Below are 25,033 nucleotides of genomic sequence, written 5' to 3' on the forward strand. Positions count from 1 at the left end.
CCATAACCACAGACAGGATAAGCAGAGGCAAAGGGGCAGCATAACCAAAGACTGTAGGGACAAGAATAGGTATGTGTGTGACATGCTCTAGAAAGGGAAAGTGTGTCGAGACGGTGGGGACAGAAGAACCTGTGGAAATTTGGAGTGACGATGAGGCTGGACTCTCACGACGGAGCCATAATAGGGAAGGCTTTCAGTGTCATAGCCAGGGTGTCACCTGTATATGGTAGGTTACCAGGAGCCAAGTTTAGTTTTGAAGAAGGGTTAGAAATCCGATCTGTAGCTTGCCTGAATGATCAATGCACCCAAATGTTCCAAGAAGAAATGAGATTATTCAGCCATAATAAAGGAATGTAGCACAGATACAAGCTATGACTTAAATAAATCCTGAAAACATTATACTAAATGAAAGAAGCCAGTCACAAGAAAGTCCACATACCCCTATGATTCCATTCATGAAAGTCCTTAACAGGGGACTCACAGAGACAGAAAATAGATTAGTAGTTGCCTAGGGCCGGGCTGGAGAGGGGGAAGCTCTTGTCTTGGCTAAAAGGCACAGATGGGGTTTCCTTCTGAGATGATGAAGATGTCCTCAAATTGCGGTGATGGTTGCACATATTCTGAATATACTAAAACCCACTGAGTTGTACACTTGAAATGAGTTGTGTGGCACATGAATTATATTTTAAGAAAGTTTAAAAAAGAAAAAGAAGAAGAGGAGGAGACCAACCAGGTGGCTACTGCAACAGACCAAGCAAGACATGGCAGGTTATGAATTCAGACAGTGGCAGTAAGCCAGAAGGGAAAGGGCAGAGGACAAATCAGAGACATTGCAAAGACAGAACGCACCATGTGGACAATGACAAGAGCAAGGGGAAAACAAAATAAAACAAAAGCTCCAAAGCTTCCAACTTGAATGACTAGAACAGGAGGATGGGAAGAGAAGGCTGTTGGCAGACTATCACAGATGTGCTTTCTGCGCCATGAGTTCAAGGAGCTGAGCCCCTTCAGGCAGTGAGGAAACTGAGAGGGGGGCAGACCTGGAGCAAACAGTCCTTCTCCCAGCACCAGTGTGAAGACGTCTTTTGTGACTGGGGGCAATTACTCATTCTGTTTAGTGCAAACAGCTGGCATCAAGGTAGTCCTGATGCCTAGAATTATACTTTGGAGAATTTAGCCAGAGAAAGAAGGGAAGGCTGCTGCAAACAAGAAAAACCAGGGCACCTGAGTGCTGAGTGGCTCAGTCCGTGAAGCGACCGACTCTTGGTTTCAGCTCAGGCTGTGATCTCAGGGTCATGAGACTGAGCCCTGCACCTGGCTCCACGCTCAGCACGGAGTCCCCTTGAGAGTCTTTCTCTCCCTCTCCCGTGGCCCCTCCCCCACTCTAAAATAAATAAATAAATCTTAAAAAGCAAAACAAAACAAAAGAAACAAACAAAAACCCACAAGAAAACCAGTTCTATATCTCTATCTGCAACAGCCTCAGCCTTTGAGAGAGCGGAGTCCTGCTCTAGGTCCAGACTCCGTAAAAGGAGCGCCATCACCGCAGCTGCTAAAGGTCACAGTTCCTGCAAAGACCACTCAACGGTAGAATGGCAGCGGCTGGCACCTCTTACCAGTGCACCTCCCAAGAGTACATACAGATTGACTCTGTTGACATCATAGAATGCAAGAACGTGAAGGAGAAACACTTGGCTCATGAAACCAGAGGGTTAAAAAAAAAGTCATTCAAACAAGCCAGAGTCAACAGAGGCTAAATACATAAATGTATTTTTTAAAAAGGTACACTTTAAACCAAAAAGATGGGCTAAAAAAACAAACAAACAATAATAATGTGCAGAGCCCAGCAGGGCAGATCACCTTCAAAAAGCCCAAAGGTCAAGAGTTCCCCAAATTTGCATCCTGAGGTCTGTCAAGTTGAGCCTCTGGAAAACAAAGGGATTTTGCATGTCATGTCCTAATGCCACCGGATACCAACTACGGCCACCCAGTAAGGCATAAAAAGTTGAGGTCGCTGCAGGGAAGCTATTATGAAATAGCAAGGCTCCCAGTCTCGGGAGAATGGGTCCAAAAAAAGCTCTTAACTGGAAGATAAATCTATTTGCACTACAGCAGAAGAGGTATGTGAGTCCCTCTGTGGAATTTTCCTGTAACAGGCGGTGCTGGTGAGACCCTACCGAGAAGGGTGTCCAGGTCTGGCTTCCCCACTCCTGGGGCCAACCCCCACCTCCACCCCAAGGCCAGGACCGGTTCCTATCACCAGGGGAGTGTGTGCTCCAGAAGGAGACAGAAAGAATCCAGTGGGAACTTGAGGAGAATACAGAAGGGTCCGACACTCCAGAGATCTCCAGCCTGAAGTTCATGGGGGTTTTGAAAGAGAAAAGTATCTGCTGCTCTAATCTCAGCTGTCATCTCAGAGATGAAGACACTGGTGTCTTGCCGAAGGTCACACACTGGGTTGGAGATAGAACATGTTCCAGGCTCCAGCTAAGTGACCGAGTGACCATACCCATGGGGAGACAGAAGACAGGAGAGTTCCAGCAATGAGACTAAAACCTATCTGGGAGGCTATTAAGCTGAAAGGAGTAAAACTGAGTGACTGTGGCCTAAGACTATCCATCCTGGCTACTCTAAGGAAGATAAGGATCAGAGTTTTCTTTATCTATCCAGGGCATGAGTAACAACTGCGGACTTTCAGTATGTGGAGAGCAAGGCTATGACCACCCTCTCCTTCAACGTCAAACACAAGACAATGAAAACGTTAATAGCAGCGTAACATCTATAAGGTGGTTACAAACGTGCCGGGCCTCCTCCTCTGTACCTTCCCAGGATTTGTCTCCATTAATCCTCCCAATCCCTACAAGAGCCCTCCAAGGCAGGCATAATTAGCCCCATTTTATAGATGAGAAAATCAAGGCTTGGCAGAATAGGTAACTCACCTAGCATCCCGCAACTAGAATGGAGCAGAACCACCCGCACCTGTCCCTTAGGGTCCCCCACATAGCTAAAAGGAGGGAGCCCCCCCTCCCCGGTGATGGAGCAGCCATTCGTGTCAGCATTAGAACAAGGAGATGCGACCTGAGAGGCACGACCTGCCCACTCCGTGGGGAAGGGGCATGGGGCCCGGACTCCCGAGCCCCATCATTGCTCAGTTCACTCAGTTCCCAAGATCTGCATTTTCTGGGACCTGACGTCCCAGCCGTTGAATGTTTTCATAAATCTTACAAAACAAACAGACAAACTGAAGGGCTTTCAAATATTTCGGTATGGTTAAAATGCTTAATTGGATGGTGAGCAGTGTTCCACTCTCCTTTATTTATTTCTTCATTCTCCTTTAAGCTGCACAGATATATTATATGCTTTCTTTTCGAGGTAGGGTCCATTTCACAATTTTATTTTTTACCAGGTTTTTTTTTTTTTTTTTTGTCTCTTAGTTTGTTTTTTAAATAAGCCCTGACCCAGCCCCAAAGTGAAGCCACCCCATCAGCGATGACCAGGGACAGGGCTCAGCACAGGGGAGAGTCCACAGCAGAACTAGTCTCCCACACAGCACCTGACCCAGAGAGCACCACTCCCCAGAAGACGGCCCCACCTCCACGCCAAACCCTTTCTGAATGGCTAGGTTTCCAGCTCCAAACTCCCACCAAATAAACACCCCTTTCCTCACACAGTCAAGGACTCCGGTAGTGTAGAGGTTAAGGGCACAGGCTTTAGAGGCAGACATTTCAATTTCACCCCAGTTCTGCCATTAACCATGAGGTCTTGAACCTGTTACCTAAACCTCTTTGAGACTCAGTTTCCTTATCTGTAAGATGGGATAAATACCACCTTTCCCATTTCATGAGATAAGGAAGGCAGGCTGGCTGGCTCACAGAAACACGGTTATAATTTGTAACCCGATTCTTGTGTGCTCCCAAAAGCCAAGCACTTGTGCTCCAGTTCGCCCCCCTCCCCACCCACACATCTTGCCCACCAAGCTGAGAAACACATCTCCCTCTCTGGACATTCTGAGCCCAAGGGCTTCACACAGCTGGTCCAGCAACCGCACTCACCCTGCCTTACCCGTGAGGCTGTCCGTATGTGAAACCTGTCTTACACCCCGTGAACTCTGCACACCCCTCTGTTCTGACCAGAACACGCAGCGCTCTCTCCTCCCATCAGTGCCTCGCTCCGGTTGCTGTGGTCTAGCTCTTGCTTCTTCCCTGCCTCAGAGACCCCTCTAAACTCTCTTGAGATCTCAGTGGCTTCCATCCTCAAGGACCTAGCCACGTCCCACCCCCTCCGTTCAAGCCCTTTTCCATTTATGTTGCTCTCGTCCTCTGTTCTTGTCCACCTTTGTAGTTATAATTTGTATTCATTAAATGCCTCCATAAATTACCTGACTTTTTTCTCCTCCATAAATTATCTGACTTTTCATGGGTATTTGTCTTCTCTCTTCTCATGGGCAAAGACCTGTCTTCCAATTGCTTTACACCTGCAGTGGTTAAGAATGTGAACTCTGGGGGTGCCTGGGTGGCTCAGTGGGTTAAAGCCTCTGCCTTCAGCTCAGGTCATGATCTCAGGGTCCTGGGATAGAGCCCCTCGTTGGGCTCTCTGCTCAGCAGGGAGCCTGCTTCCCTTCCTCTCCCTCTGCCTGCCTCTCTGCCTGCTTGTGATCTCTCTGTCTGTCAAAATAAAATAAATAGAACCTTTAAAAAAAAAAAAAGGAGTGTGAACTCTGGAGTCAGACCACCAGCTTGAACACTTTGGGGCTGTGTGACCTGAGGCTAATTACTTAACCTCTCTGTGCTTCAGTTTACTACTTGGTAAAATCCACACCATAATAATATATAGCTCAGAAGACTGCTAGGAGTTAATCCATAGAAAACATTTAAGATATATGTGATATAGTCAACTGTCATGTTAAGTTTTAGCTACTACTATTGATGTCCTTATCATCAGGATCACTATTATAGTGCTTAGAAGGAGACAAAGCATGGAGCAAAAACATCAATTTGTTGCATTCGAGAGGCATCTTTATCTAAGTAAACTTCGTCTAGGGCTAGATAATAAATAATAAATATTTTATCTTTGGGGGCCACAGGTCTGTGTCACAACTGCTCAGCTCTGACCCTGGATCATGAAAGCAGCCACAGACAATGCCATCCACAAATGAGTGTGACTGTGGACCAATGAAACTTTACTTACGGGCACTGACACCTTAATTTTGTACAATGTTCACATGTCATGAAATATGACCCTTCTTTTCTCACAACCACTTAAAAATGTAAAAACCAAAAACCACAAAACATACATAGCTGTACTAAAGCAGGCAGGGAGCTGAACTTGGGTCCCATCCCCCCACCCTGCCCCAACCCTGGCTGTTGCTTGCTGACCGCTGGCCTAAGGTTGCACAACGTCTTCCGTGACAGTTCAAATCCATACCTTTATTCCACAGGCAGTAAGAAAATCGCCATCGGGTTTTAAGAAGGCGAGAGCGCCCAGAGCCCCGCTTCCAGAAAAGCAGCTGTCGTCCCCATGACTGGAGCTGAACGAGACTCCTGGTTCTCCTCTCCTCTGCCCTTCAGAAGCCTCCTGGTTCCCAGACTCCCTGTGGTCAGGCAGGGCCACATGATAGTGCTGAAGGGCAATGACAGCGTGCCTGCTTCCAAGGAGAAGCCCTGAGGGGCCAGGCTCTCCTGACCTCTATGATGACTATGGAGGAGGGTCCAGGAGATTCTTATAACCTGGATCACGGAGTCATTTGCCATGCCCCGTGCCTCACAGAGGATCCCTGGAAGTCTTGCGGGGGGTGGGGGGGGGCGGGGGGCAGGGCCATGCTCAAGAGCTAACTTACTGTGAGTTGAGCAACTGAGTCTGCGCGGGGGGCGGGGGGGAGCAGCTGCTATCATAGTATAACCAAGCCTATCCAGTTTAATTCAACATCTTTATGCAAACATAAACCAAAGAAGGACGTTAAAGGTAAGTAAACATAAAAACACCTAGCAAAATCTAGTTAACCTATCCTTTCATCTTAACTCATTTAGGAAACATATGTCCAGACTTCTAGACAAGGGATTAGAAGCATTCCTCTCCATATTTTCTCATGAGAAACCCTAAATCATCTCTTTCAGCAATAAAATTCAATGGCAGTAAGTCTCATAATGGCCAGGAGGAAGGGTTTCTAGCCAGAACAGAGACCCTCAGGCACAGGGGTACCCCTCATGCGTGGGGGACCCATTCAAAGACCCCCAGTGGCCACCCACAACCACAGGTACCACCAAACCCTATACATATACACACTATCCCTTCTCTTGTACATACACACCTATGATAAAGTTTAATTAATAAATCAGGCACAGTAAGAGTTTCACAACGATAATAAGAGAACACTCACACTGCCATAAAAGCTACGTGACTGTGGTCTCTCTCTCGGTCACAATAGCTCGTTTCACTGTACTCGTCCTTCTTTTTTTCTTTTTTTTTTTTTTTAAGATTTATTTATTTATTTGATAGAGAAAGAGAGGGAGAGAGAGAGAAAGAGATCACAAGTAAGCAGAGGGCAGGGGTAAGGGGAAGCAGGCTTCCTGCAGAGCAGAGAGCCCAAGGTGGAGCTCTGAGACCATGAGACCATGACCTGAGTCGAAGGCAGAGGCTTAACCCACTGAGCCACCCAGGCGCGCCTGTACTCACCCTTCTTGTGGTGAGGTGAGATGATAAAATGTCTACGTGGCGAGATGAAATGAAGTGAACGCTGGAGGCAGGATGGCATAGCGCTGGGCTACTACTGACTCTCTGAGGATCCAGCAGGAGGGGCACCTGCCTCCACACCACAGTTGGCCATAGGTAGCTGAAACCTCAGAAGGCAAACCCACAGAGAAGCAGGCGGGAGTACGGGACAGGGATAGGGAGGGACGGGGGCGGGGCAGTGGACTGCCATACCCATCATCTGATTTATTCTGACACAGTCTCTGCTAACCACCTCACATTCTAATACAGTAAATTTCTTTCGTCTTAAAGTAATAATGATGGTGACCAGAACCACAAAAAACCATGGTGACAGCCGCTTATCTCAAGCCAGGGACAGCTCCCAAAGTACAGACCTGGATAGGAGGTAGGACTTCTTTTTTTTTTTTTTTTTTAAATCTTTAAAGTCAAAAGATCCAGTCACTGCCCAGAGCCATCCTGATCACTCATGGGATTTCAATGCTTAGGTGACCAGCACTCAGAGCCCTGGATTTAACAGACCATGGGAAAACTCCCAGTTCCCATCCCACCGAATCATAAAGTTAATCTTGCATTGTTAGCCAGAGAGGGTGTCTGCTGGGGGATGTCTGTGAATGAGTATTTAATATTTTCTTTTAAAAAAATATTTTATTTATTTATTTGACAGAGAGAGAGAGAGAGATCACAAGCAGGCAGAGAGGCAGGCAGAGAGATAGAGGGAAGAAGGCTTCCTGCTGAGCAGAGAGCCCGATGCGGGGCTCCATCTCAGGACCCTGGGATCATGACCTGAGCCGAAGGCAGAGTCTTAACCCACTGGTTCAGTGTTTCCTGCTGGCTAAAGAAGCATCCCAAGCCCCCACATCACAAGCCACCGCTCTCTGCGGGCAACAGCCTTTCTCTAAACCATTCGTGGAAAGAAAGCAGAGAGCCCAACTCATCTGCCCAGTGCTGTCATTTATTCCCACTTTCAAAATAGCTACCCCTCAAAGCAAACAGAAGTCTCCTACCAAGGCCACCAGCAAGTAAGGAGGTGGTGACAAGGTTCAGATTCCCAAGGTGGCCTCCAAAATCTGGAGCTACTGAAAGACCCCAACCCTCACTGCAGCTCACCTCCTGGTAGACGTCTGAGTCACTGGGAAGCCTGGCTCTCAAGGAGGCCATGCCTTCCTCCATCTCTAGAGAAAATTTCTCATGAAAGAACCTCCCAACATAAATGATCTGACCTGATCTTGACGCTCCAGAGGGAGAAATTCCGAACTTTTTCCTTATGTCTAATTTAAATTCTCGCTTGGAACCTCACCCATTTCTTCTTTCATGAAAGTGTTTCACGCATTAACAGATCTGAAGGGGGGGGGAGAAAAACACAGGAGACGATGGACTTCCGGTAGGTGATGAAACATGGCCGACCATGAGTCTCCAAGAGCCATGGAGGAATGCAAAAATGAATTTCTGTCCCAGCTACTGGTGAGGACATAAGCGAGCAGGTTCCTTTACACAGCACTCATAGTCTTAAATAAACAGTGTGAAAGTAGCACGAATCCTCACTCACCCACTCAAACACAAAGAGAAGCTCAAAATTCCTCTCCTCTAGGGACCACAGCCTGGCCACAGAAATGCCTCCCCCTTCTATGTGTCAAGAACCCAGGCCTCTTTACTCTGTTTTCCCGGAACCGGATTCCAGCAGCACATTGATTTTCCTGAGGGTCTGCCCGAGCCTCCAGCACCCACCAACCCCAACAGATGTGAAGCCCAGGAGCACAAGGATGGAGAATTCAGACAGATGTCTCTACAGTCTGCCTAGTCCTGTGGGGGCCAAAATAATCTGTCCATGGCGCAGCCCTACAAAACGGGAGATCTTGGCGTTTGAGGTTCTGAAGCCCTAGGAATTCGGGATATCTTTGCATTGCACACCCGCCCCAAAATAAATAAATAAATAATAACCATGGAGAAGCTAAGGAGGACTGAATTGTTCTTTGACTTTTTTTTTTTTTTTAAGATTTTATTTATTTGTCGGAGAGAGCGAGAGTGAGAGAGAGCAGCACAAGCAGGGGGAGTAGCCGGCAGGGGGACAAGCGGGCTCCCCACCAAGCCGAGAGCCCGATGCAGGACTTGGTCCCAGGACTGAGCCAAAGGCAGACACTTAGCTTAACTGACGGAGCCACCCAGGCATCCCTGAATTGTTCTTTTAAAACATCTTATGGCCTCCAAATTGCATATGTTCCAGAGTCACGATGACTCTTTGGCAGTCCTCTGTTTCCATGGACCACCTCCTCTTTCTCTCTCTCTCTGTCCTCTGCCCTTACCTTGTGCACCAAATTCCCAGGAGACAGAACCACAGGATCATCTTTTGAGAAGGGAGGCTGAACAGTGGGAAGATTTCCCCCTCACCGTCCCACCACTTGTCAATCACAGACACGTACCTTGATCCGCATCACCCAAAAGCATCCCCTGTGATAACCCCCAACACCCTGAGGGGGGTGTTAGCGCTATACAAAGGATGGGCTCTACTTACCTAACGCTGGCCAGCCTTCATGCCCCCACTCAAGTTCCAATGATTCCAGAAAGTGTCTTTGCTACCCCTGATGCAACGAATTCCAGCCTCCTCTGAATTTCTAGAGAGCGTGCTGCTAATTACATGAATCTGTCCCTTAGCATTTACTGACTGCCTTGGGGGGGGGGGATGGGAGTGTGTGTGTAAAGGGGTTGGGTCTCATTCTCTCAGTGAAGCTACCAATCCCCTGGAAGTGAGAGGCAGTACCCTTTACATTTTTTTAACCCCACGATGCCTAAGCACAGGACTGTGAAAATAACCACATGTGCAGATCGAAAGGATGGAGTAAGAGCAGACGTGCAGACCTTGCCCCTGTCCTCTGGGAAGGCAGGTCCAACGCAGACACCCCTGTTGTCGCAAACTGAAGTAGGAGTCAAGTAAGAAGAGCGCAGCCTACTGCCTTCTTCACTAACTGGCTGCAGGAATTTAGCCCAAACCCTTTAGCACTCTGTACCTCAGTTTCCCCAGCTCTCAAATACAGACGCCAGCTGCTTCGTGGGCCTGTAGTAAAGACTGACTAAGATGCTGCCCTTCCTTACACTTTTAAAAGTCTAACTAACAAAATAAATACAAGGCAAAGAGACCGCAAGGCATGGGGGCGGCGAGGAGAGAAAAGTCAGCCTATGATGTCGTTACCTGCTGAGAAAAGTGCACCACAGAAGAGCAACAAGAACAGGGGAATCCCAAGGGAAAATGACCCACAAATCCAATGCCTGACTGTACACCGGCCCCTTGTCTCAGACGGCTCGCCCTGTAAAATGACCTAAAGCACAACGCTGCGAGCTCTGCGGGACTTAACACCTATGAAGTGCCTCGTGTGGTCCTTGACGTGTAGTGAGCACTCAGTGAATGTCAGCTGCCGTTACTACTGTGATTATCAGCGTTATCAGCATTTATATCTCTTGTGTGTGTGAGTGTGTGTGTGTGTGTGTGTGTGTGTGTGTGGAGCCTAAGGTAGGGCTTGAACTCATGACCATGAGATCAAGACCTGTGCTGAGATCAAGAGTCAGGCACCTAACCAACTGAGCCACCCAGGCACCCCATCATTATCATCATTTTTTACACCACTAACACATAGCTGGTGTTCCAGAAATGTTTCTAGAAATGACGCAAACACTAGGAAGGTAGTTAATTCCATCCTCTTCCATATGCAGATAACGTCACCAAGAACAAGGTAGCCAAGCTGTTTGGTCACCTTGTTCCTACCAGGTCTCCCTGTGGACAGAGGAGAGGTCCCGGGCATGGGCTACCACGAAAGGGAGCCACACGCAAGCCCAAACACTCACACACACACGCGAGCCTGGCCGCTGGGCCAACACGGACCAGTATATTTACACCTAAGGAAATAGTGACTCACAGGGCCTAACACTGTCCAGGCATCAATGGCCAAACCTCCCCATCCTTGTGGTATTTTATTTGGCTGGAAGGGGCAAGGTTATCCCAGTTCCAGTTCCCAGCATCACCCTGGTCTGCTGAAATGTAGCAAGGGTTACTCAAGGCAGATTTTTAAAGACACTGATCTCTGCATGTCCCTGAGGGACCAACCCAGGCTGAGCAGAGAAGCATTCTGTACTAAAGTGATGTCTCCTCAGCAGAGATGGCTAAGCATTCCTCAGTCCCAACTCGACCATGCGGACAGCAGGGGCAGGGAAGGACGTGGAGTGATTTCCAATCGTGAACCCAGTGTCCCCACTCACCCAGCAGGACCTGGGCCTTTCCCGGAGGCCTCACCCAAGTTACAGGCCCAGGAATAAAGAGGCGCCTCTAAATGCTGCCGACTGGGCCTGGAATTCTCAGTGACTACAGATTCTGCCGATCCCTTCTAACCAACCCTGAAGGAATAAGGAACCTGGCCCCAAGAAAGCGGTAAGGCCACTGCAGTCCCTCTCCCTCATTTCCTCCGCCTTGGAGAGGGGTTTCCAGTACAAGAGTTAAACATAAGAGGGAGTGACAGCAGATCCTGAAGAGAAGAAGGTACAGGCTTGGGGGGCGGGGGTCCCTGATGGTGACCATTCCTCAGGACCTCAGTTTTTAAGAGTTAAGCTCATAAGAACGAGCTCCTCCCTTAACCCTCTTGCCTAAAGGAGGAGGACTGGACTAGACTAATTCTGTCAGACCTTAACCTAGGGTCAGCAGGGGTTTCTGGAAAGCCTGATGTAACCCAGAGCCGGGTTAGGACCCCATGGACTAAACTGCCCGATTCCTACCCTGACTCTAAAAATCAACCTCCCAACCCAGAGAGATCACCTCCCACGGTCCCACCGCAGACGGACTGCGGGTGGACGGCTCCCAGAGGCAAGGAAGGCAGGGCGCATCCCTGCAGGGAACTCTCCCAAACTCTCCTCCTCCGGGCCTCCACTGTCCTCAAGGAGAGAAAGCGCCTGCCCACCACCTCCCTCTGCTCCCCCACCCCCAGCCCCCGAGAGCCTTCCTCCTCTGAGCTGCACGCGTCACCCTGCAGGGAGTACCATGACAAAGTTTTCCAGGCAAAAGGTCCAATTTCTCAAGCAGATAAAAAGCCGATTCACCCACCCACCCTATTCAAAGGAGAAAAGGGAGAGGTGAGGGTTTTATTTTTAAAATGGAAGGTAAAAATACTCTGACTACGTCTGTGGCCACCAGACAGCAACCTCACACACGTCAGGCACGAAGAGGCTTTAATATGCCAACATCAGGCCCCGGAAGAGGCATCGACAGAGCCCCAAGGTGTGTGTGTGTGTGTGTGCGCACACGCACGCGCACCCCTTGGTGGGCAGGCAGTGGTGGGCACGGGGGTGGGGGTGGGAGGCCAGGCATGCCAGAGGTGGGAACCTGGCCCTCATGACAGTCTCCTCAGAGACAAGCCTCCAGGCAATCAGAGCCTGCCTCCCAGGATGAGGGTACCCTAAGGAGCAGGGTGAGCACGGCCCCTGGTGATGTCTGTTGGGCTGGGAGGGGTACCGCCGCACCCATCTCCAGCCCAAGATGACCCCCCCGGCCCTCATGCAAGGGTCCCTTCTCTACCAAGTTCCCTCTGTACAAGGTCCCTCAAAGTTGGAGACTCTCTGCAGCTGTACTTTCTCTCCACGGCCCCCACTCCCTAACTTCCACCAGACCCCTCCCCCAAGAAGATGCTGGCAGAAAACACTGCAGCAGTGCAGAAGCAAGGGTAAGCCGGAGAGAGTGACCCAACTTTGCAGAGTGTGCGCCCCCCACTGACCTCGGACCCCTCGAGGGCCATCCATGTGAAGGAGACCTCCTAAGGATGCAGAGGTGCTGGTGGGGGTGGGGTGGACATGGACAAGGACCTGGTTGAAGAACGATGACAATGACGAAGAGGAAGGTGCCGTATCCCTCCTCTACTTACCAGGAGAGCTTGAATCCTTTCATTAGTACAGGCACGAGAATCCACTGACCGTGTCCTTAGCATCCCCGTGACAGCTCCGGAGGTCCCAGGACATATTTGAAAAGATGACGAAGTCCCCAAAGAACAGAATCCCATGTAATGTGACTTGAACACAGAGAGAGAAAGAAGACAGGGAAAGAGGGAGAGCAAGCGCCAGCCAGAAGGACCCCTGCACGCTGGGCTCGGAGGCCAAGGGCAGCTTCTGCAAATCCAGCCCCGGGCTGGAGCCGCCTGCCCGAGCTGTTGCTGCCGCTGCCAGCTCCTGATGGGGACGGGCCACGCTGGCCAGGCTGCAAAACAAGCCCGGAGGGGCTGTCAACAGGCAGGCCGGCTGGCCACCCACCCACCCTCGCCTCCGGCCGGCTCAGGGCAGCCTCGGGGCAAGGACCCGAGGAGAGCCCGGCAGGAGAGCGAGAAGCAAGCAGAACCTGCACCTCTCTTCCCCCAGGCGGCAGCTCCCGCAGCTCCATATAATCTCCTCATCAATGCAGTACCCAAGCAAAGCACTGCCAGCCACTTCCGCCCATTTAAAGACACAGCACATGTTTTGTCCCGGGATGGGACAGAAAGTCAGGGAGAGGGTGGGTGAGTGAGCGAGTGAGCGAGCAACGTGACTCCCGTGACTCCCGGGAAGGAAGAGGAGAGGGGCAGGAACAGCGGAAGGCGGGCACTTCCCCAGCATCCATCCAAGGGTTAAAATGCCACACCCGGTGGGGGGCGGGTGGGGAGGAGAGCTGACCCCAGGCCCTCAGCTAACCTCGGGAACCCAAAGCCCTGCAGACCTGAAGCCTGGGGAGAGGGTTAGTGCCTGGGTGTCCAAAGGCGAGCTGCTCAAGGCCACCTTAAGTGGAATCCTTTCACTCTCTGCCCAGCGAGGGCAAGGCGGGGCAAGCTCCGGGGTGAGATCCTGAGAGCCCTGAGCCGCTCAGAGCACACAGAACACACAGTTCCTTCCCCTGCTGGGTAAAGTGCTTCGCCACCACTTCTGGAGTGCGTGGTGAGGCAGCAGCTTAGGGTGACCCCGCAGCACCCCCATCACCTGGGGCCCCAGCATCCTTTTAAGGTGGCTGCAAGGCCCAGTGTTGAATCTAGGCAATGTTTTATCACCAATACAGGCTCTAAGAAGACTCAGAACCGGCAGAACATCAAAGGGAGGAGGCACGGACACTGTCAACCCCAACGAGAACATACAATTCACTCTTAAAATCCTCCAGGCTGGGCCCACTGTGTTCCAGCCCCAGCAACCTCCCTGGCTGTGTGGTTTTTTTTTTCTTTTTGTCGTCCACTAGATTACAGACTATCTGGGTCAGTAATGCGGATGGGTGAGAACAAACAAAGAGGAGATTAATTATGAAATAGCAACCTTCAACTGAACCATATTAAGCCTTTACCCCGAAACCTGCCTCAAAGCAGTCATCTGCAGACATCCGTACGTGCTGTACGTACACCATCTACACCCAGCCCTCCAAGGTGACGGTCAAGAAAAACTGGAATGAAAGAGCCCCAACGGGGATACTCACTGTATCTGCAATTATGCGTTTATTACCCGCCTTCCTTTTTTTAGACGGCACACTCCATGGAGGCAGGCACTGTGCATCGCGCTCAGGTCCACTGACTTAGGAGGCTGACTTAGGAGGGACTGTATGCAGTAGGCACTATTCGCAAGTGGTTAACTGAAGTGGCCTTATTCAAACCGAACTAAAATACTGCAGTCTCCCTCCAGTGTCCAGATGGTCCAGCAGAAGCACTCTCTATGGGGTCCAGAGCTTTTAGAGACGTCCTCCCTAAGCAGTTTGGGGCTATGGACTTTCCCTCCTCCATCCACAGCCCCTAGGCTAGACAACACCGAAATGCTTTCGAGACTTCTGAACACATCTTTAGTTATATACCGGCACCAAAAGACATTGTGGGGAAGCTGAAGTTCTCTTTACAACCCAGATAATTCATTCAAAGGGCCTCCTGAGACCAGTGACACCAGCTCCTGGGACAAATGTCATTTAGAGTACTCTAGGTAGATGAGACTGTTTTCATACTGCCCCACGGACTGCTCTGATCACAGACAGCACATAAAACCTGCATCAAAGTTTCCGATATTCCATGAGAATCAAATCACTTTTTAAATTCTTTGGTTTTAACTCTTTACCTATTTTTTTTTAACTCCTTGCAACTATTAATAAGAATGCATTGGAAGCATATTGTGTCAGACGTCATGCTAAGCCTTCAGTTGCATTACCTCATTTAACTCTCATATCCATATTACGAAGCGGTGACGATCATCATTTTTCAGGCAGTGCCGTTGAAAGCAAGTATAGCACCTAAGATCTGCCTAACGCTAAACGGCCCACAAGCTGCAAGCTTGAAACTTGAACTCAGGCATGTTCAACCTCAAAACCCAGTCTCTTAATCATGATCTATGCTTATTAAAAAAAAAAAAAATCTATCAGACAAGTTAATGGATAAGGGCTCACATGCTCCCAAGGCAAAAGGAACCCAGGCAACAGGTGACAAAGGATGCTGAGTCAAGTTAGCTCCTTCTTTCCACTGCTAGTGTTGATGAGTTAGCTTGCTTACGTATCAGTGTATGAATGTGATGTGAGTAACGAGACAAGGATAGCCTTGTGGGTTGGGAGGCCATCGCCTGCCTCAAATTCTCCTTGGCCGTTTCTGGTTTCTGAAACCAGAGCTTTTCAGAGAGCTCTAGAGCCTGGCTCCATTGTCATGGTCCATAAGAAAATCTTAAAAAATGATAGAAATAGGGTTTTAAAGAGCCATGGGATTGCTATCTTTCCTTGAAATAAAGAATAAAACCAAGCAAGATGAAAGACATTCTTCACTCAATGTATTTCCCTCCCTGATCTTCTCACAGAGGGCAGACCGTTCTGTATGGTTTGGAAAGGTTCCTGACCGGCAAGCTGTCAGCACTGACATAATTCTAGATTACTCGGGGGGGGGGGGGTGAATGCGTGGATTAAGGGTCAGGAAGGTGATTTCGATTCTCCTGCTTCTGCCTGACTCTGCAATCTGGCTGCTCCTTGATGTCTGTATTTCAGGAAGGGCAGGAATTTATTCTTAAGATTTTATTTATTCATTTATTTGAGAGAGAGAGAGAGAGAGAGAGAGAAAGAGAGAGCAAGCTCGTGGGGGGGAGCAGTAGAAGAGGGACAAGTAGACTCTGCACTGGGCACAGAGCCTGACACAGGGCTCGACCTCACCATCCCAAGATCACGACCTGAGCTGAAACCAAAAGTCAGATGCTCAACTGACTGAGCCACCCAGGCGCTCCATGGAAGGGAAAGAATTTTTTTAAGAAAACACGAAAGCCCCAAGACTTCTATTTCTGGCAATATAGCAGACTAGATATGCTGATGGACCTTCCTGCTAAAAACAACTAAAAATGCTGGATAAAATAAAACATCTAGAAAGGAAGAAAAAAAAAAAGAGGAAATTCTTTTAAAATGTTTGATGAGCTATCAAAACAGTAAGACATACTTAGAGGCCACAAATTTAGTGAGGGCAGAAACCCAGAAAATTAAAGAAAGCCTTATGGGTATGTTTTCTAGAGAAGGCACTTGTAGAACCTTCGAAACGGGGACTTGGGGTTTTCCGGACCTCACAGAACATGGCGGACAGAGACAACACCAGAGGCCCACGAATGTGAGAAAGGAAAGGAAATCACCTCATCAAATAGGTCCTGCCAGCTTACCCTCGGACCCTAAGAATAAGCATAAAAGAAACTCCCACATGCTGCTGAGGAACTAAAGGACAGCCCTGTCTTTGACCTTGGCAGAGACTGAAGGAGGAAAAACCATCTCCCCTCATAAGTCATAATTACCAACTGATCCTCACATAGACGGCGGCCTGAGGGTTTCCTCACACACACATACAAAAACAATGTCCAGAATGGAGAAGGCTGAGGAAACTCAACCACAGTAAACCTGTGAACACCTGATCATCAAAACTGATCATAAAGAGGGAGAAAAAAGGGGCACGTGGGTGGCTCAGTGGGTTAAACCTCTGCCTTCGGCTCAGGTCATGATCTCAGGATCCTGGGATCGAGCCCCCCATGGGGCTCTCTGCTCAGCCCCACCTCTGCCTGCCTTTCTGCCTACTTGTGATCTCTCTCTCTCTCTCTGTCAAATAAATGAATAAAATCTAAAAATTCAAAAAATTAAGAGGGAGAAAAGACAAGGCTTTTCTGGGAGAAGCTTTTTGCAGCAAATATAATTTAAAAAGGAACTGTTCACAGAATTTATTTAAAAAAAAAAACCACACTCTACAAATCAATAAGAAAAAGAAAAACAATTAGAAAAATAGACAAGGGATTTGAATAAGCACTTTCAGAAGAGGAAATGATCAATAAATATATAAAAAGGTGCTCCACCTCATTAGTGCTCAGGAAAACGCAAGTCTAAAATGCCAATGAGATGTCCTTTCATACCCATCTGATTGGCTCAAGTTAAAAAGTCCTGTCATAAAAATGACGGAAAGGAGCTTGAAGACGTGTATCATGGTTCAACTACTGAAGCTAACCATCTGGTATTACGTGGGCAAGTTGAAGGAACGCATCCCCTAACAGCTAGCGGTTCCTTTCCAGCCACCGTAGAAGCTACCAGTAAGCGAGGTGCGGGGGAAACGTCAGACGGCACGCTATGTGGCAACACGGTCTGCAGAAACAAACCCCCACGCCGGGAGATGGAGGTCTACCAACAGGAGAAAGGACAAATAACTGGGATTTTCTTACAGTGCCCATTGCATATAACTTCCAGAAAATTTATAAATCACCGTCCCGAGCAACCGAGTGAATGAATCTCAGAAACGATGCTGAAGAGAGGAGGCCAATCAGGGAAGAATGCAGAGTGTGATCCCATGCACGTGCAGCTAGAGAACAAAGAGGGAACAAGACAGCTCAAATTCATATACGGATAAGGTGCTCGGCCTCATCAGCACTCAGAGTATGCATGCATTCTGGATCTGTACAGCTAGACAGCCTGTGTCCATTAAAATAAAAAGAAAAAAAATCAAGCACAGGACAACGTCAACATTCACCTTTAAAGGGTGGAGCAGACAGCGGAATCAGCAGGACAGGCAAGAAGTATACTGTGCTTATTGCTTTTTCTTTTTGTATGTTTTATACATACTTAATGCTTTTTTTTTTTTTTAAGATTTTATTTCTTTGAGAGAAAGAGACGCAAGAGCATGCGCACAAGCTGGGAGGAGGGACAGAGGGAGAAGGAGAAGCAGAGTCCCTGCTGAGCGGGGAGCCTGAGGCAAGGCTCGATCCCAGGACCCTGGAACCATGACCTGAGCCGAAGGCAGACCCTTTAACCCACTGAACCACCCAGGAGCCCTCACATTTAATGCTTTATAAATAATCTTTATAATTATTCGCTATTGAGCAAAAACAATTTAAAAACAAAGTAACTAGAAAATACCTGACACCAGTCTTCTTTAGGTCTTTGTGAACAGAATGGACAAGGCAGCAGGACGGTGGTGGGGAGGGGCTGACAGGGACAGTTTGTGTTATCTGCATTTTCAAAGACCTAAGTTCAAAAACTGGGCCTTCCCAGGCTCATGGATATTCCTAAGCTTGTTGTGTTTATAGGTCTGGTTAACTTAAGGTTGAGGTGTATCCTCCTAACCTCTCACTATAATACAATGGTTTCTTCCAAACTTTATTGGGTTTAGAATGCAAGTTGGAAGAAGTTCCTTTTTGATTTTAGCTGCTCTGACTTTCTCTTGGCCTCCTACAAGCCTGAAGGTCTCACCACCCCAGTACTGTTCCTTTCCCAGGCCAACAAAATCAGGATTGGTGCTTCTTGCCTCATCCCTAAGTAAGGACTGGTTGGTGGGAGGTCTCTGAACCAGCGCATGGAGCTACGCAGACACCCAAGGCCTCAGCCACAGGAAACCTGGCAGCTGTGAGCCCAGAACTCACCAGAGAGTTCGGCCCCTGCCTCCCACCCATCAGAGGATCTTTCCACCACCGGAAGCTCACGCCTCTTCGTGACCTTGGGAAGTTACTGGGAGCCTATCTGGAGCAGAAAATAGACCGTGGACATGATCCCCGAGGCCCCCCCTCTACATGGAGCTTCTGGACCCTGCGCGCACCTCCAGAGGAGAGGGGAGCCGCAGGACCCGGGCCGAGCTATGGGCCTCCAGGAGCTGGCAGAACTGGGGCAGAGCAGTGCTGCAGTCACACATTGGGGAATCAAAGCTCTAAGCTCAGGCAGGGGAGTCGTCAGGCGCTGGGAGTGTTATATTTAAGGAGCATTTTGGAGGTCAGGAAGCTGGTGAGAGGAGCAGCGGGGGAGGAGCAGCCTCGGAAACACTCCATTTCAACAAGCCTCCTCGTCCTCCAGCCAGAATCCTCTTCCAAATCCCACACCGCAGTCCATAGAGCCTGTGTAAGGGGAGGTCGGCAGATGGCCAGAGCGGCACCCGCTTAGGTGCTCCCCACTTCCCTGTCCCCTCCTCCCCCCAGCCCCCAGTCTCTTCTCCCCACCCTCTGCCACTATTAGTCACTGGCTCTGGGGTGACAGTGTGGGCTGCAGGCATTGGCCTCGCCTTCTGGTCTGTTCATCTGTGTCAGCTCCCAGCTGGGAGCCTCCCCAGCTGCCCCTCCCCTCCGGTGCTGGGACCCATGTGCACACCCCTGCCCTCCAGCCCCACCAGTCCACTGCAGGGAGGACAGGGGCAGGGAGGGGAGGGGAGGGGTGGCACGGGCCACAGAGCAGCAGAGGTCCCCAGGTTTGTGTGGAAAGCCAGCAGGGCTCGGTTCATTTCCAGGCAGCTTCCTTCTGCCTCTGGGAACCTAGGGAATCACTCAGGGCACTGGAGTTAAACAAAAAGTAAAGATAAAAAATGGAGAGACATACCCCCCCCCAAACCCCGCCCCATCCTTCTCTGCCCCTTCTTCACAATCTGCTAATCCAGAATGTTCCTTCAGGCCTCCAACAGGATGGGCAAGGGCAAAGCCAGGCTCCAGCCAGCTTCATCCCGCCCCCAGCTGCTTCACCACCCCAGCTGACTGGACAGGGAGGAAGACAGGATGGAAGCAGGGGGGCCACTCTAGAGCGTCAAGTAGTCTCCCCTACATTACGTCCTGTGAGTCTCACAACGCCCAGGCAGGTAGTACTAAGCCACATTTCAGGGAGGAAGAGACTGAGGCTCCGGGGGAGCGGGGGCTCCAGTTCTCTTCCTACCGCTGGTGGCTGTCCCTAGCCCCAAGGCAAGGGGGTAATGTGGTTGATGAAAAGAAGAAAAGCAGAAAGGTGAGGCCCGTGCTGGGTCCCACAAACCCACTCCTCTCACGCTAGCCTCAGAGCCTCTCCTCAGCCAGGCCAGGATGAAATCTCCTCTCTTGCTGGCCTCAGAGGCGGAGCCCAGCGTGACCTCTGTCAAGGCAGCTCTGGACATCCCTTCTCCCTAGAGACCTCCTGGCCTCCTCGGCCCTCCTCTGTCTGGTTATGGAAATCCCAAAGAGGACCCCCCCTCCCCTTCATCTCCCGATATCTCTCCCAGCTGCCTGGAAACCTGCCTGCCCGCCTGAGTGCTGGCTCATTTGTCCATCTCCTTCATTAGTGTGTTCCAGATCACAGCTCTTTCTGCTGCCGGACAGAAGGGTGACCTGCGGGTGGTACAGCCCTCCTGTCAGGAAAGAGACACACACCTTAGAGAAACCCCACTAGCCAGGAGAGGGGACCTCACCTGACTTTACTCATCCTAATTACAAGCATAACAAAAGAAAACATCTCTCCTGCCAGATGGGAGAAACAAGGCAGATTTCTAATTACCCACCCTGATCCTCCCGGTTTACCCTCAGGAGAAATTCAGGGTGACTGATGGTATCGGGGACCCAGAAGGGAGCTTATAAGCTCAGGTTCTCTTGGGGGAGGGAGCGCCCATCCGCCCACGGCCAGCTGCTCCTGCTCTCTTCCCACCAAATGGAAACTTCTCCCTTCTCATCTAAGTCACACGTGAGGAGGACCCCTTCACAAACTGAGGAACGGAGCGAGCGTCCACTCATCTTAACAGTGAAGGACTCCTGGCCAAGGACACAAGAATTTACTGTTGGCCGAGAGCTGGCTGGATGAGAGGACAAGCCTAGGAAAATCACATTCGTACCTGATTCAAGCCTGACACCTGTCCTGGAGGTGTGTGTGCTGTGGTTTCACACGGGGATTCTGGAATTAGACCTGAGTTCAGATTCCTGCGTAATAGGTATGGGACCCTGAGCAAGTCAACCACATTTCTCAACGCCTCCCTTCCATCTACACAAAGGTGCTGGCTACAACCCATACAGTGGCTAGGTTGTCAATGACCTAACCTGTGACCTACTATCAGGTGCCCAGCACACTTGAACCACACTTACAATGATTCCCCACAAACTACAACTACCTACCGCAAGAACCAGACCCAGTTCTCCATGCCTCATCTCCGTTCTCTTCTTTACCTAAACAAAAGCTTCTGATTTTTCCCTATTCTCTGGAGGATGTTTTTATATTTTTGTTTTGCGGTATTTCTGCAGCATCTGCCAACCATTTATTTATTCGACAATTACTCTACTTACTGAGTGCCTACTACGTTCAGCACTCGGGCAAATCGGCACGGTATTTCAACAATAAATCCAAGATCCTCCTTGTTCTCCAGAAGCTTATCATCTAATAAGGAAGTGAAGACATGGGCATTAAGTAGTTTTAACATAAAGTTTAAAGCAGTAAGTCATGTAAGAGAAGCAGAGATACTCAAGACACAGTACTTCTGTTTCCCTGAGTGAACAGAGGTCTGTAATCATTATGCCAATTTTTCAATCAATTAACAAGTAATGGCGGACATACTCAGCTAACCAATACGGAGTCTGTCTGTGACAATTATTTCCTGATTAGTCTGGTCTTAACACAAAAAGAGTCGGCCAGAGAAAGGATCCAATATTTGTCATCATCCTTTATGGAGGCAAGAACTTCTTATTAGCATGACAGGTGTCCAGAAATAGTGCCTTCGGAACATACTGCTATTCTCACTGCCAGTAAACACGGGTTTATTTGGACAGAGCAGACGGTGTCTAATGGGCTGGAATTTAAAGTTTCATTTCCTACCATTAGGACATTTTCTCATGAGAGGCTGGGGGTGGGGGCCAGAAATGTTCAAAGATGTTTCAGGCCCCTATAGCTACTATTTTCTCTAAACATCACAACGACTGAGAATGGCATCCTCATGAGCTCAGGTTCCACGTGCCTTATGATCACAATCACTCAATAAAGTACACCTGCGTCCTTCCATAAATATATTTTTAGTTTTCGATAACATGCCCCTTTAAATTTGTGTTAAAATACTCTTAAAAAATAGTCTTTAAATATAAACAGTAGTTGTGGACATTTGAGATGGTAGTTTTGCTGCCTTCTGTAAGTAAAACAACTGTGTGGCAATTCTGTGTCAGTCCACCAGCTTCTTTCAACTTCTCTGCTACGTCTCCAAATTCAGAATTCCCTATGAGGAAGGGTTCCCGGGTTCTGGGAGCTCACATTCCGCTGTGAGGAGGGGCTCTGACTCTTAACTGCTGGGAAGAGGGATCTGAAAGCCTTCTCTAGTCAACTCCCTTGTCTTTAAGCGGTCATCTGGGTCACAGAGGTTCCTAACCCAGGGGATTTTATTGACATGTAATTGGCATATAACATTATATTAGTTTCAGGTGCAAAACACAATGAATCATTATTCGTGTACGTTGTGAAATGATTGTAACAAGCCTGGTTTACATCCATCACCACATAGTTGTACCTCTTTTTTCTCATGATGACCAAATCTACTCTTGAATGCTTTGACAATGCCTTGGAGTATGGCTGAGCCTCTCAAATCCATGCAGATAGCTCCTGCCCCTCCCCTAACCTCAGATACAAATTCTCAGTTGTTCCTGAACACCTTTCCCTGTATGTCCCACAGGCACCTCAGAGCCTGCCGTAATCAACAAAGCTTCTCACTGCCTCTCTGGCACCTCCTTCTGACTCCGACCTCCTGGCGCCTGCTTCAGTAGATGACATCACGACCTACCAAGTCACCCGGTCAGACACCTGGCACTACTTACCCCATGCTCCTCTTCCACCTCCCACTGAACCATGTACAAAGGTATGTCAATTCTAGCTCCCGGAGCGACGCAAGTTTGTGTCTTGCTTTCACTTTTATACCTGCTTTTCCATTCTCATTATTAGGTCTGCAGGGGTACCTTCTCTCCAATTTGTGTGTTCACTTACCAAATCTTTATTGAGTGTCTGTTATATACCAAGTAATATGCTAGATGCTGGAGGGTGAAGGGGGGTGCTTGTGGTTAAAAAGTGGAAACACACTAGCACTCTGCCCTTAAAAAGCTTATAGTCTAGGGACGCCTGGGTGGCTCAGTGGGTTAAAGCCTCTGCCTTCAGCTCATGTCATGGCCTCAGGGTCCTGGGATCCAGCCCCGCATCGGGCTCTCTGCTCAGCCAGGAGTCTGCTTCCCCTTCTCACTCTCTGCCTGCCTCTCTGCCTGCTGTGATCTCTGTCTGTCAGATAAATAAATAAAATCTAAAAAAAAAAAAATTTAACAAAAGCTTATAGTCCAGTTAGGGAAGATAGATTTATGTTAAAAGCAACAAACAAACAACAACAAAGAGGTCTTAGAGATGGCACCAAATAAGGAAATGATCAATGATCTGTCTACCCCGTAGCCAGAGAATACACTTTCAAAAGCAAATCCAATGATATCCTAAAATTATTCGATTGTTCCCATTATCAACATAATCTCAGGACAGTGTAAGGCTGTTGTGGGTTGTCAATTCCTGCATCTAGTTTCATCCCCTGTTCCTAAGGCCTGATCATGCCGAACAGTGACCTGGGCTTTGCCACGTTCATGCCATCTCCTCCCCTTGCCTCGCTCCTATTCGGGGAACAGCCACGGTGTGCCAGGCGTGATCTCGTTTAATCCTCACTACAACCCTGCAGGGTCCACACTACCGCCCTCACTTACAAATAAGGATGCAGAGATGAGAGACCGAGAAAATCCGCTCAAGGTCACAGAAGCAGAGGGCAGCAGTGTCAGCACTGGAAGGCACATCTGTCTGATGCGGGTTCCTAACACCCCCTCCCTTCTCCTGTCCACCTGAGAAGCCCCTACCGACGCCTCGGGTCTTAGAGCAAATGTGGCTTCCTTTAGAAAGCCCTCCTGCCTGCCCAGGGAACATCAAAGAGTTCTTCAGTGCTTCCCTGCTGACCTCAACTTCTGTTACAACCCCCATTACCTTGTACCATCATAATGTGTTTACTCATCTGTCTCCCCCAACAACCCGTGAACAAGCGCTCCCGGTGCTCACACACACACCATCGAATGGAAACCTCCACCCTGAGCCTTCCGCTGACATATTCCTGGCATTTCACACTCGTCGAGCGTGTGGACCGACGAATGCCCACCAACTGTTCTCGGGGATGAAACAGAAACTCTCGGGGCACAATTTACCATCCACATATCTTAACCCAGTCATGTCAGGACATCAGACGGCCCCATTCTGAAACCACAACCTTAAAAACAACAGCCACGGAGGGGGGTGGGAAGGTAGCACCATGGCAATGCAGTAACAGAGCCTCAAAAACCAGACTCCGGGAGATGAAGCTATGCCCCCAACAGCCCTCCTCCAGGAGCCCAGTGCAGTCTGAACAGGTAGTGTTGTCATCAGGAATGACCACGCTTCCAAACTGAAAGCTATTTCACCCTGGGGTACCTGAACCTAACATATGCGGGGCTAAGAGAAACGCTGAGAACAGAACCTCAGAACTAAAAGGAGAGGGGTACCTGGGTGGCTCGGTGGGTTAAAGCCTCTGCCTTCAGCTCGGGTCATGATCTCAGGGTCCTGGGATCGAGCCCCGCATCAGGCTCTCTGCTCAGTGCGGAGCCTGCTTCATCCTCTCTCTCTGCCTGCCTCTCTGCCTACTTGGGATCTCTGTCTGTCAAATACATAAATAAAAATCTTTAAAAAAAAAAAAAAAGAACTAAATGGGGAAAGGATAAGGTAAGAGGTGCATTTACATGTATTTAGAAATATATCTACCTACGACGGCGTAAAGAAGAGGCATCGAAGCCATATGTAAACGAGGTACCAATGAGTCACAACATGAATCTGCACTCAGCACCGGCACTGCACTGACACGCAATCAGAGATTTGGTACATTGGCCATCATCCATAAGCTCTCTCAGCACCTGGGCTGCAAAAAGCAAAAGCTTCTTAAGCATTTCTGAGTTTTAAACCTTCTAGAGATCTGGTGAGAGCCATGGGTACTCTTCCCAGAAAAATGCAGAGATACAAAATTCCACCTACAAATGAATGAGGCTCAAGGACCCTCTCCTAAGGAACTTCCTGGTTCATGGACCCAGA

General features: G+C 49.1%; 1 protein-coding gene across 11 annotated transcripts in view; it reads right to left on the reverse strand.

Moving 5' to 3' along the window:
- The window catches only part of GRAMD1B (GRAM domain containing 1B), a 241,909-nt gene that overhangs the window by 82,986 nt on the left and 133,890 nt on the right, over nucleotides 1-25,033 (reverse strand). Inside the window, exon 1 of one of the 11 annotated variants that reach the window (XM_045080418.1) lies at nucleotides 12,603-13,550. The exons of the other annotated variants lie outside the window; for them this stretch is intronic. Coding sequence (XP_044936353.1) covers nucleotides 12,603-12,625 — 23 coding nt within the window. The 5' untranslated portion in view covers nucleotides 12,626-13,550. Of the gene's footprint in view, nucleotides 1-12,602; nucleotides 13,551-25,033 lie in introns of those variants that run through there. 11 annotated transcript variants of the gene reach the window in all.

This window comes from Mustela putorius, unplaced genomic scaffold, assembly GCF_011764305.1.
Source record: "Mustela putorius furo isolate JIRA1106 unplaced genomic scaffold, ASM1176430v1.1 tig00000460_pilon_pilon_pilon, whole genome shotgun sequence".
Lineage (NCBI taxonomy): Eukaryota > Metazoa > Chordata > Mammalia > Carnivora > Mustelidae > Mustela > Mustela putorius.